Raw genomic sequence first — 12,110 nt, 5'->3', positions numbered from 1 at the left:
AAGTTTTTCTAAGTAATTATTGAATATGTCCCAGTTAATTATTTTTTTCATTGGAATTCTATTGTCAAAGCCATAGTAGATGAATCGCACTGGGAGGTGGTCAGAGGTAAGTTCGTGGATGACTTCAAGGTAAGGTGTTTGGTGGATATTTTTGGTTATGAGGATATCAAGAACTTCAGAAGTGCCGGTGTGGTGGTACCTAGTAGGTTCAGTCGGTCCTTGGATTTTTAGGTCATTATTGGTGGCAAAATTGTAGAGAAAGATTCCATTTGGGTTATTGGTGCTTGAATTCCAAGATATGTGTTTTGCGTTTAGGTCTCCTGCAATGATGATGGGATTGTTGCTGTTGGTGAGTTGATAGAGGTCGTTATATGTAACAATATTGTTGGGTGCACTGTAAATGGAAATGAAGATGGTAGGCTCGTCAATGTGCGAGTGCACTATAACTGCACAGTATTCCAAGCTGTTTATGCCATTAATATTGTAGCTGGTAGCTTGCAGGTGTTTTTTAGTGAGGATGAGGGTGCCCCCTCCTCGGTTGTGTCTTCTATCTGATCTGAAGGTGTTATATCCTTGTAGTTTGAATTTATTCGCGGCTCGTAAATGAGTTTCATTAATTAAAAATATGTCAATATTATGTTTTGATAAGAAGTCTTCGATTTCTGTGCGCTGATGCGCAACTCCGTTAGCATTAAAAAATACTATGTTAAGGCTGCTGGGGGCAGCAGTGTGAAAATTATTGATGTTGCTGTTGTAATTAATTATTACAGCTGACTAAAAGTTCAAAGGCTTCCAAGCCTATTTGGATCTTGTCCATAATTGATTTGGCATTGAAAAATCTCTCTAGGAGTTTTTTTCCTTTATGGAACAGATTTTTAATCCACATAAGCATGTCAGAGGTGGATGTGTTGGAGTTTTCTTCGTTAGTGTTGGTAGTTTGACTATTATTATTATCATTTGTGGTTTCGCTGTTACTGGCAGGGGTGGAGTGTCTGCTAGGCAGTGGTGGGAAATTAACAATATTGTTGATGGGTACAGGTGCTGCAGTAGAATTAGATTTTTGTATTCTCTGTTGTTCTATGGACTTTTTTATGTTGTCTGGATGTTTTTCACATCCACGATATGACGAGACGTGAGGTCCCCCGCAGAGACAGCATTTTCCAGGCAGGTTCTTGTCCTTCTTACAAAGATATGTGAAATGTTTGTCTCCGCATTTAAGGCATCTAGGATTATGTTTACAGTGTGCCTTACTGTGTCCGTAACGTTGACATTTATGGCACTGTTTATGCCCTGGTGTTGGTCTGAAGGGGCAAATTTGCACTCCTAAGTCTAGTATGTGGGTGATTTCGAAAATTTTTTTGCCATTATTGTTTCTGGCGACTTCTGCTACGTATGTGGGTAGTTTGATGATTTCGTTTTCTATTTTTTTGGTGATTTGTCGGACGTTAGTGACAGGGATCCCTAATTCTTTTAACTCTTGTATGATATGTTCGGTGTTGGTATGTCCAGGTAGTTTTTTGATGACTGCTCTGATAGGTTTTTCGTGGGGAAGTGGAAAGGTATGGTAAGGTATGGCTTTAGTATCAAGGAATTTGGTTATTGATCTGTAGTCGTCGGAGTCTCGGACTTTTATGTGGATGTCACCACCTTTTAAATTACTTTCAAATTTTTCGACAAGTTTTTTGAGCTCGTCCCTTAAGGGTTTCCATTCTATAACGTCGGATATGATTATAGGAGGGATTCTCTTAGCTGTTTTGTAAGGTTTGATAAAACCTTCTTCATCAGTGATCTGAGAATTCAAAATTTGCGTATTGTCTGTTGTTTCCATTTCATCTTCTAGTCTTAGGGCTGTGTATCGATTTTTAACAGATGTTAATGAGGAATTACTTCCGTCACTCAGCGTTCTTTTGTGTGTTTTCCTAGGAATGCACCATTTACTTGTATTATCATTTGGAGGTAGGTTGGAGTTTTGATAGTTACTATTTTCGTTGTTGTCATTATTGGGAATATTTTCGGTAATAGCCTGCTCGTAATGGCCATCTAATAGGATTTTCCTGGCAGCTAGCCGATCATAGGTGTCACAAAGACTGTCGAAAATATCAGGAGTGACCTGAATCGTTTGGTTTAAGATCAGATTTTTTTGGATAGCGAGATGAGTGATTTGCGCATCAATCTCCTCGCGAGTGCCTTTTTTGATGAGATTTTCGATAGCATCAGGATTCCGTATGAAGTCGTACGGTTCCATTACGTAAAAAAGCGTGATACTAGTCTGGCATGTCAATCATGAATTCATAAAAGTCGCAATACTTACGGAGAGTCAAGAAGAGCTGTGAAGTACACCCTGCTCGGTTAAAATCCAAAGCTCGGCCAAAAAGCCAAAAGAGCCAAAAAAGTTTGTCATGATTAAGCCAACGAGATAATATACTGGTAGAGAGCTTATTGCAACCTTCAACCGGTTCCAACATTAGTGTCACGTGACTGCTGCGCGAATTCCGAAAGTCCGGAAATACTTTACATTGCTTTCTATGGGACGAAAGACTGCTGCTCTGCTTGGTCACATAAAATTTAAGTAAAAATGGTTATTCGCTGCAGCGCCTATGGATGTAAAGAAAGTTTCGTGAAAGGAGGACCTGTAACCTTTCATAGGTAAGTTAAAACTGCATGATTTATTATTTTATTTTCAGTATTTCTGTCGTTTTACTATCTCTGTTGAATTGGTTGGAAATTTTCAGCCATATTGTACAAGAAAATTGCCGCTGTATATGACATTTTCAGCATGTATTATTAGCATCAAAATGTATTAAATACTGTGACACTATTTACTGGATTCATCCTTTACAAATAATTGAATTTTATACGTTTTTTCCGTGTATTCCGTTGAAATAGAAAGCTGCGCCAATTGGCGTTAACTTTTTTTCGCCAAGTCGTACGCGTTTTGATTTCATAAACAATTACTGCTTGCGATAAAAAAAGAAAAATGCTGTTATTAGCATTAAATTATTGAGAAAAGATTGTGCGATATGTTTACTTTGTTAAAAAAAAAAAAAAAAGCTGAAGATCTTGATTCATGCAACATTGAACATAAACAGTTAAACAGCATTATTTTAAAAATCAGATTACTTTTATAGAGCTCAATGCTGTATCATTATTTTCTATAAAATCAATTAAAATAAAAATAATCTGGATTATAATTCTGTCTCATCTACGATGCTGTTAGAAATTTAATGTAATTGAAAAAATGTGATGTAAAAAACTTAACCATATTTTAAATAGTATTTAAAAAAAAAAGGAGAGTGAGAGAATTTTTAACTGTAATATCGTTTTGATCCTAATAATTAATACTGAGTTGAAGTTTGTTACCGTTTGATACATATTCAATATAAAATATTTGTTATAGTTAATAAGATGTATTCATCCCCCCATGACATACACATGAGTGTGGAAATCAGTAATTAAGATTGCATTATTTTGTTCCAGTAATATAATCTCAAGAAAAGAGAGTGCATTATTATGTTTCAGTAATATAATCTTAAGAAAAGAGAGGTGGTGCTCATTTTAGAAGTTGAACCTGCATGCAGTGAAATATAATTTTGTTAATAGATTTTTATTAAGAAAGAATTGTTGATGACAAAATCAAACTAACTTTTTTCAACATTGCCTTGAGCACAAATTTTTCCCATCATTAACAATCTAATTTGAAAGTGACTCATTTTCTTTTAAATTTCACTTGACCCTCTTTTCTCTAGAAGGTACCTTTTGACCTGTAATTTGATGTATTACAAATTGTGTTTTTGAATGTACGTACTATTGTAAAATAATTTTAAGAGAACTTTAAGGTGGTCCAAAAGGACCCTTTGATTTCCATTCCAATACAGAATCACGAAATAAGAATTCTCATGTAATAAAAGGCTAAAGGGAAAAATGCCATCCCCATATACAGACAATTATATTATTGTTTTGACTCTAATTGTAGGTATATTTACATTTCTTTCCAATGAAAAATTACTATACTTTTAAAATTTCATGATATTTTTCAGCATGTACTTAAAGAATTCTTAAATGATTCTGAAAAATTAACATTCTTCTGCAGTATACCTGTATGACCTGGAATACATATATGTGTGTAATTTAATACTTCATTTGCTACTTTAGCACAATTAAGTTTTTTTTTTTTTTTTTTTCATTTATAGTTTCCTTAAAGATCCAGAAAGGCAAAAACAATGGGAAGTACAACTGCGGCGGGAAAACTTTAGAGTAACCAAGTATTCAAAGTTATGTTCGAAACATTTTACATCAAACTGCTTCAATAGAACAAAGTTTGGAGGCACCTGGTTAAAGGCCACAGCAATTCCAACGTTATTTAATTTCCCTTCTCACTTATAAAAAAATGTTTACAAGCGAAAGTCGTCAAAAAAGCCACTTCAGCCCAATCCAGAAGAGTCTATGCACTATTCAGAAAGTAAGTGATGCTCTATTTTCAATTTCAGTATCATGTACTTAACATACTTATTTATGTATGTGAGAGAGAGTCCAGGAAGAAATTGTACTTTGATTAAGTCTAACATAACATGCTGTGATGTAGTAATTTTTTTCTTTGAATTCTATTAATTGTATTGGTTTCAATATGTTAAATAGTATTTTTAGAGAGAAAAATAGTTTTGTAAGTAGGTGAATTTTGTTGCATTCTAGACTTATATTCAGTTTAGAATTTCCAGAATGCTTGTAATTTACTTTTAGCCTACTGTTTTATTTATGTTTATGTTTCAGTTTCATTTGTAAATTAAATTTAATGAACTTAGCTTGAAAATTTTATGCAATTGCTAATTAAAGCAACTAAAACACTTGAACTATTACACGATAAAGTAATCTGAGATTATGGGAACTTTTAAAACTAATTTAGTTTATATCTACAACATCTTGCCTGAACTCTAATATTTTGCAAGGTATTGAAAGCTTGTGAAGAAAAACCCATTATTTATTTTTTACTAATTTAAGATGGCAAATTACCCTCAAAATCTCCTTGCTTGCTATAAATATTCATGTTTCATAACTTTTAATTCTGTTTCCTCTCAGAAAGACATTACACAAATAAAATAATCCTTTTCCTCCACACCAAATCAAATTATTAGCCATAAAATTACTGAAATGCGTTATTAAGCTCCAATGAGTATGATTTATAAATAATAATAATTATTATTAATATAACACTTATATTTAATATTTTGTCTTGAAATCTGTTGTAGGTTCAGCAAGTACATCTGTAACTCCTGAAAGAAGGAAACGGCTGCATTACTTGGGAGATTTTAATGATGAGGATGTTACATCTCCAAGTAAAGCAAGAAAAGTTCTTGAAATAGCTCAGCAGCAAAATATCAGCATGAAAAGAAAAATTAAATTGTTAGATAAACAGAACAAAAGACTGAAGAAGCGTGTGGCCTCTTTAGACGAGCTGCTGACTGAGTTAAAAACTCAGAATTTAATATCTGATTCAGCGTCAACAATTTTAGGGGTAAGCTTAACAAATTTTTACAATATCCAGTTTTGTATCTCTCTTACAATTATTTTATCCATCATTTCCCAGAGAAATTGTGCTTTTAACTATAGTTTTGGTTTTTAACTATAACTTAATTTAGGGGTAATTCATAAATGATGTTGCACATTTTCATAAAATTTTTTATCCTCTTTCCCTTGCCAAATGTCAGGCTATTACATAAACATATACTTTCACTTCTGATTTAAAGCTGGGAAATGCTGATCTAAATCATTTAGTAAGAATCAGTAGAATTTTTATTAATCCCAGGAAAGTTGTTTTAGCCCCAATAGAAAGAAATACCCTCAATTTTTGTAATTTCAAAATTTAATCAGCTGATTTTAAATGCTGTTTTTTAACCAAAATGTGTGTGATGTCACACTTTTTATTACTCTTCTTCCCCCTTGTGACAATTGCACAAACCCCCTCCCCCATCAGAGCGTGACATCCTTTTTGGATGGCCCCTTATCATGCACCCTAAGATATAATGAATACTTGCTGAGAATTTTCAAAATGTAATAATCAGAAATATATGTCTAATCAAGTAATTCTTTGATTAAGGAAATGACATGCAGGATGCAATGTCACAGGTTGTATTTCCATTAGTGTCATGAAAATATTGCATCTGTAGGTTTTTTTAAATATTTCTGAGGTGACCATTACATAAAAATGTTATAAGTTATTGCTAAAACTCATCTATGTTTTATTATATTATATTTAAAATTTTTATGTTTAATATTATATTAAAATCTTAATTTTTTTGCTCCCTTCCTCTAGTTGTCTGGAGCTGCAGGGGACTTCATAGAAAGACTTGAATGTAGTAATTCAAGAGCTGAATATTCAGAAGACCTCCGAACATTTGCCATGACTTTAAATTTTTATTAGGCAAAAGCATATAATTATGTCAGACAAATGTTCAACGACAGTCTTCTACTTTAAGAAGGTGGTATGGTAAAATTAGTGGTTCTCCTGGATTTACGAAGGAAGCCCTACAATCATTGAAACTTAAAGCAGAAGAAGCTTTAAAGATAAACAAAACCATTTATGGAGTTCTTATTGTCAATGAAATGGCAATACGACAACATATTGAATGGGATAGAACTCGTTTTACTGGATATGTTGACTTAGGTACTGACATAGATGATGATGAGCTGCCTTATGCAAAAGAGGCTTTAGTTTTCATGGTGAATGCCATTAATGGAAGCTGGAAGGTTCCAGTTTCGTATTTTTTGATAAATGGGTTAAATGCTCTAGAAAGAGCCAATCTTATTAATGAGGCCCTTCATTATCTTCAAGAGACTGGCATTAGAATTATAAGTTTGACATTTGATGGTTGCAGTAGCAATATTGCAACTGCAAATGCATTAGGTGCAAATTTACAAAGCAATAATTTAATCAATTATTTTCCACACCCTGCCACCGGAGACAATGTGTATGTCATAATGGATCCTTGCCATATGTTGAAGCTTGTTAGAAATTGCTTGGCATCAAAAGGATCCATTGTTGATGGTGACAGTGGCTTCATTTTGTGGGAGCATATAATCAATTTAGAAAAATTTCAAAAGGAGCAAGGCCTTCATGCTGCAACAAAGTTACGGGCACGGCACATAAAATGGTATTGTGAAAAAATGAAGGTTAAACTTGCAGCCCAGGTTCTCAGTAATAGTGTTGCTGATGCTCTTTTATATTTAGAAAACGATTTAAAACACCCCACATTCATTGGCTGTGCTCCAACCATAAAATTTTTAAAAATATTCAATAGCCTTTTTGACATCTTAAACAGCAAAAACCTATTAAGTAAAGATTTTAAATCTCCAATTAAGCCCCAAAATAAAGATACTAAATTAAATTTCTTAAATACAGCACAAGAATACATAAAAAACTTAAGAACAAGTAAAATTGGAGAATACATATTGCATAGCAACAGGAAAACAGGATTTTTAGTTTGCATGAATAGTATTAAATCGTTATATATTGAGCTGTGTGAAATTTCACCTCACCCATTAAACTTTTTCCTGACATACAAATTATCACAGGACCACCTTGAGTTATTTTTCAGTGCCATACGCACAAAAGGTGGTCACAACAACAACCCTACTGCAAAACAATTTAAAGCAGCATATGTTCGCTTACTGATGCACCATCACATAATGACATCAGGTAGTGCAAATTGCATCGTTTTAGACGATACAAATATTTTAAATGTGAGCAGTTCCACTAATATGTACTTGAAGTCAATCAATTTCAACTCCGCAGATACCTTTAAAGGTGATTTTAATTTTTCTGAGAATTGTGTTACTGAAGATCATTCTTTTGCATTAACAAGCTGTAAACAATTCTCAGACTTTGTTAGTGATGTTGTTGCATACATTGCTGGTAGTGTTGTTAAAAAATTGAAAAATGCATTAAAATGTGATACTTGTATATATTCTCTGTCTGATGTTGGTTTAACAGCTGATTATACACAAAGTAAATTATTAGGTAGAAAAAATAGGGGAGGATTAATAGTTCCATCTGGTAGTGTTGTGAAGATATGTAGAGCAGCTGAGAAATCTTTTCGAACCACCCAAGCTTCTGGAAAACTTAAACAAAAAAACATTATTGCTTCATTAATTTCAGATAGTGTTAAATGTATAAAAGAAAACTCTCCAAATATATTTTTAGGCATGCATGAACATATTTTAAATCATGAGCCTTTAGATAACCATAGAAGTTCTTTGATAAAAGCCATTCTGTTTGAATACCTGAAAATATGACTGTACTATGCAGGTAAAGTTGAAACAGAAAAACTTCAGAACAAAAACGTACGTAGTGTTAACACAAAAATTACACTTTTTAAGGGACAATAATATTTTAAGTTTTATTCAAGTCCTGTATTTTTAAAAATAAAAGCATGTATTTTTAATTTGTAGTTTGTATTTTATTTACATTGTTTTATGTATTCATTTTTTAAAAGTAAATATCACATTCTTTATATATCTATAAAGATTTCAATGGTTCGACAAGCTAATTTTTTAAAAATATATACCATCTCCAAAAATAATAATAATAAATAAAAAAAGTTTGATAAGTCAAATTTTTCATATCAGAGCCATATATAGGGTGCAACAAACAACAGTGCAAATAATTTAAAGCAATTATTAAAAATATAGATAAAATATTCAGGAAAAAAGAGGTTATTATTATTGTATTTCATATTATATTGCATTATTGTATTTCATAAAGTTATTCATGTAGTATATAACAATAACTAGTTTCTATATTTTGGCCAAATTGTGTGTTTTTGTTTTAAAAAGCTCATTACTTATTCACATATCAAAAATAAGAAATTTGGAATATACTTGACTACCATTTTGAGTAGGTGATTTTTAGTACTTGTTTTTGATATACTTTAGAATAAATAATTTTAATAAATAAAATAAAGCATTAATCCACTTAAAATAAAAATATACTACTTTGTATGGACACCAAACTTTTAAAATATGAGCAGGACATGCTTTTCAATCGAAAAGCTTTATTTCTTCATCAGATGCAAGTTGGATCCTTTGCAGCTGGTGAACAGCGAAAACTTTTTATTCAAAACGTGCGTTCTGCTCACGTTTAAAAGATTAGTGTTCATGATAAGTAGTATATTTTTGTTTTACTTAATTTTTGTGTGTTTATTTGTAATTAAGCCACTTACTTTATAGTAAATACTGTATTTAAATGCACATTTTCATAATGTGTTTATTTAATTGGGATACAGGAATAAAATAGAATATGCATTGTCATGTTTCAATTTATAATTCAGAAAGAAAATTTTATTTTGAAAATGTACATTTTACAGCTGATCTGCAAAATATGAAATCTTACTAAATTTAATGTACAGTTAAGACAGTAGCTTCCAAGTTTGCATGAAATTATTTTCTGGACATTGCTGAATTTATAAGCACTTTAATATGCAAGTAACTGAATAAAATGGGCATAATCAATTACTTAATAAAGATCTTTTTAAAAATAAAAAAATTCTTTACTATCCTACATTTCCATAATGCAAGTACTATTGCTAACACCGAGAGGTCAAAAGTAAATGAAATTCTTCCAAAAACTATTTCTGACTTTAAATTAATTAAAATTATGTTTACATAAATATATGAAAGTAAAATATTTTTCTTTAATATTTTACTTTCATATATTTAAGTAAACATAATTTTAATTAATTAATTCAGTATAATTTATCTTTTTGTATCATAAACTATATTAAGTTTGGACAGTAATAGTTTATAGTTCCAGCTGAAAGTCAACAGTCTGTAAGTATATACATGTAATACAATGTGATTTTCTTTGTCTCTTTAGGATGCAATGCATTAAAATTAAACGAGATTTTTTTACCTTCTCAAATATTATAACAGTAGTGCAATTAATTTTTTAACGTTATTCAAATTAAAGTTTCCATCTCATTTTTTATTATTTATTTTAGATTTTCTTCCTAAAATTATTTAACCTAAACATCTTAAACAATGGTGCAAATAATTTAAAGCGATTATTAAAAATATAGATAAAATATTCAGGAAAAAAGGGGTTAAGTTATATCTAAATATAATTGTAAAAAATCGAACAACCTAATTCGAGGTCGTTGTCTGCTGACTGCTAGGAGACGGAAATGAAAAGCACTACTTGCCATATCAAAAGCGGGCCAAACTGGCGATGAACAGTCTAAGCTATCACTCCCCAAGAGCGCCAAGAGCATTAGTCACGTGGTATATGTTGGAGACATCCTAGCAGACGAATTCTCTGTGGGTGAGCCGTCTACCTGTTATAAGAAGTCGTTGGATTAAGCAGTTTTGTTAGATAAAATTTCTAGCATAAGTGTAATTCGGCTAGTAGATTGTTGGCAGAAGTGTTCAGTAGATAAAAAGAAAAGAAACATGTCTTTACTTCGTGAAGACAAAATGGCGGCGGGGAAAAAAAATAAAGGGTTGCTGTAGGAGAGTTGGTCGCCAAATTTTCACCAAAAAAACGCCAAGTTACCATAATGTAAAGATCAACCAAAATATGTTTTCCTACACAATAAGCTTTTATGGTGAAATTTACCTGCCTGTAATAATCAAAATAATTCATATAAGTGTTTCTACAAACACATACAATGGACATTTATTCATAAATAAATTTGTATCAGAACACACATGCGATCATACTATCTCATACCGACAAACACAGTATTTATTTATATGTATGAGTATTTACAAAAGTATTTTAAGTATTTAGAGTTTCATGCAGAATACAACTAACCATACAAACAGAAATAGTTCATTATTAATTACATATTTTGTTGTTTGTATTAGTACTTAACTGATACAGAGTGTAATACTAAACAGCTGCTTATACTGGGTAATATCTATCAGACAAATTACCTTAGTGTAAATACATAAAATCGACGTATGTACAAAATACTTGTATTAGAATGTGTTTAATATTTAAAAGGACAAGCTAAGCACAAAATTATAAATAATTTGAGTATTAATTATAAAATTTAATGGTCCTACTAGTTATAGGCACTAATTGATTGTAAACAAATAACTATCAGATAAATGTATTTACATACAGAATTATAAATGCATATATCAGAGATATATACACATATTTAAATTAGCATTTCAATAAGTACTTTTGTCTGCGAGTTGAAATACATGTTGCATCATTTTTATTCTTTCCTGTGTTTAGAAACAGATATCCGAAGTCAAAATTTTCCTCTTTTTTCGCTTTCTTCAGGAAGTGTCTACAAGTACGACGTCGGACGGTTAGCTCAAACATGGTAAAAATCAAGGAGCTTAGAATAGAAGGAGGGAAGGTTCAACTCAAACAGTGAAGCTTGGCGGCCATCTTCCTGTTATCACCGTGACTTGTGCAAGGAAGTCTGTCATTGCAACATTTTTTTCTTTTCTTTTTGAAGCATGTCAGCTTGTATTGCATATGGATGCATAAATAGATTCTCGAAAAAAATTCCGGGCATTATTTTTCACACGTAAGTATTAATTTTCTTTTTTTTTTTTATGTAATATGACAACTATGTCAAAAAATATCACAATGTCATGTGGTTTTCTTTCCAGATGTGAAAAAAAGGACTTAAAATAGGTTATTTAATATAACTATAATCAAAATATTTTAAATACATTTTAATGTTTCTGTTTATAGCTGGTATCTTCGTTCCTTAAGATACAATGCTATATGGTAGGATTTAAATTGTATAATTTGAACGTTTTAGTTAATTCGTTTTATAACTTTCATGAAAAGTAAGAAATCAATTGTTACTATTTTTATTAATTGTAAAGGTGTTAAATAAAGCAATGCTTTTCTTTATATATTAATTATTATTCATTTTTTAAAGTTACGATAAACTGTTCTGTTGTTAAAAATTTTTTGTATAAACTTACAAATTTCTGAGCAGTATAGTGATAAAATTAAGTAAAATATTTACACATTTGAACATGTGGAAAGATGTATCCAAAAACTTATATAGGTGTATTTCTGTAATTCAACTTAATTAAAGGCAGTTTCTTTGAGATTAATAAATATGAAATGCGCATAAACTGAAATCAAT

General features: G+C 31.2%; 1 protein-coding gene and 1 long non-coding RNA gene across 3 annotated transcripts in view; both read left to right on the top strand.

The window, feature by feature from the left end:
* The window catches only part of LOC146994257 (uncharacterized), a 241,315-nt gene that overhangs the window by 208,566 nt on the left and 20,639 nt on the right, over positions 1 to 12,110 (top strand). Inside the window, exon 2 of one of the 2 annotated variants that reach the window (XR_015044107.1) lies at positions 11,282 to 11,534. This is a non-coding gene — a long non-coding RNA (uncharacterized LOC146994257). Of the gene's footprint in view, positions 1 to 10,138; positions 11,535 to 12,110 lie in introns of those variants that run through there. The other variant, XR_015044106.1, reaches the window with a different exon arrangement.
* LOC146994259 (uncharacterized) lies at positions 2,425 to 6,553 on the top strand. Its single transcript, XM_085827103.1, has 4 exons — positions 2,425 to 2,646; positions 4,191 to 4,459; positions 5,244 to 5,509; positions 6,308 to 6,553. Exons 2-4 carry the CDS (start codon positions 4,444 to 4,446, stop codon positions 6,413 to 6,415), a joined length of 390 nt encoding a protein of 129 aa, XP_085683229.1. The 5' UTR covers positions 2,425 to 2,646; positions 4,191 to 4,443; the 3' UTR covers positions 6,416 to 6,553.

Source organism: Stegodyphus dumicola, chromosome 11 (genome assembly GCF_044657685.1).
Source record: "Stegodyphus dumicola isolate Sdum_Otavi_A_Nest chromosome 11, ASM4465768v1".
In the NCBI taxonomy this organism is placed as follows: domain Eukaryota; kingdom Metazoa; phylum Arthropoda; class Arachnida; order Araneae; family Eresidae; genus Stegodyphus; species Stegodyphus dumicola.
Note: the sequence above shows the minus strand (reverse complement) of the source record. Positions and strands in the feature narration are given on the sequence as shown.

Bases quoted from the DNA above. Each gene is read 5' to 3' on its own strand.
- LOC146994259 (XM_085827103.1), top strand. The intron at 5,510-6,307 runs GTAAGCTTAACA...CCCTTCCTCTAG, and splicing joins CAGCGTCAACAATTTTAGGG to TTGTCTGGAGCTGCAGGGGA.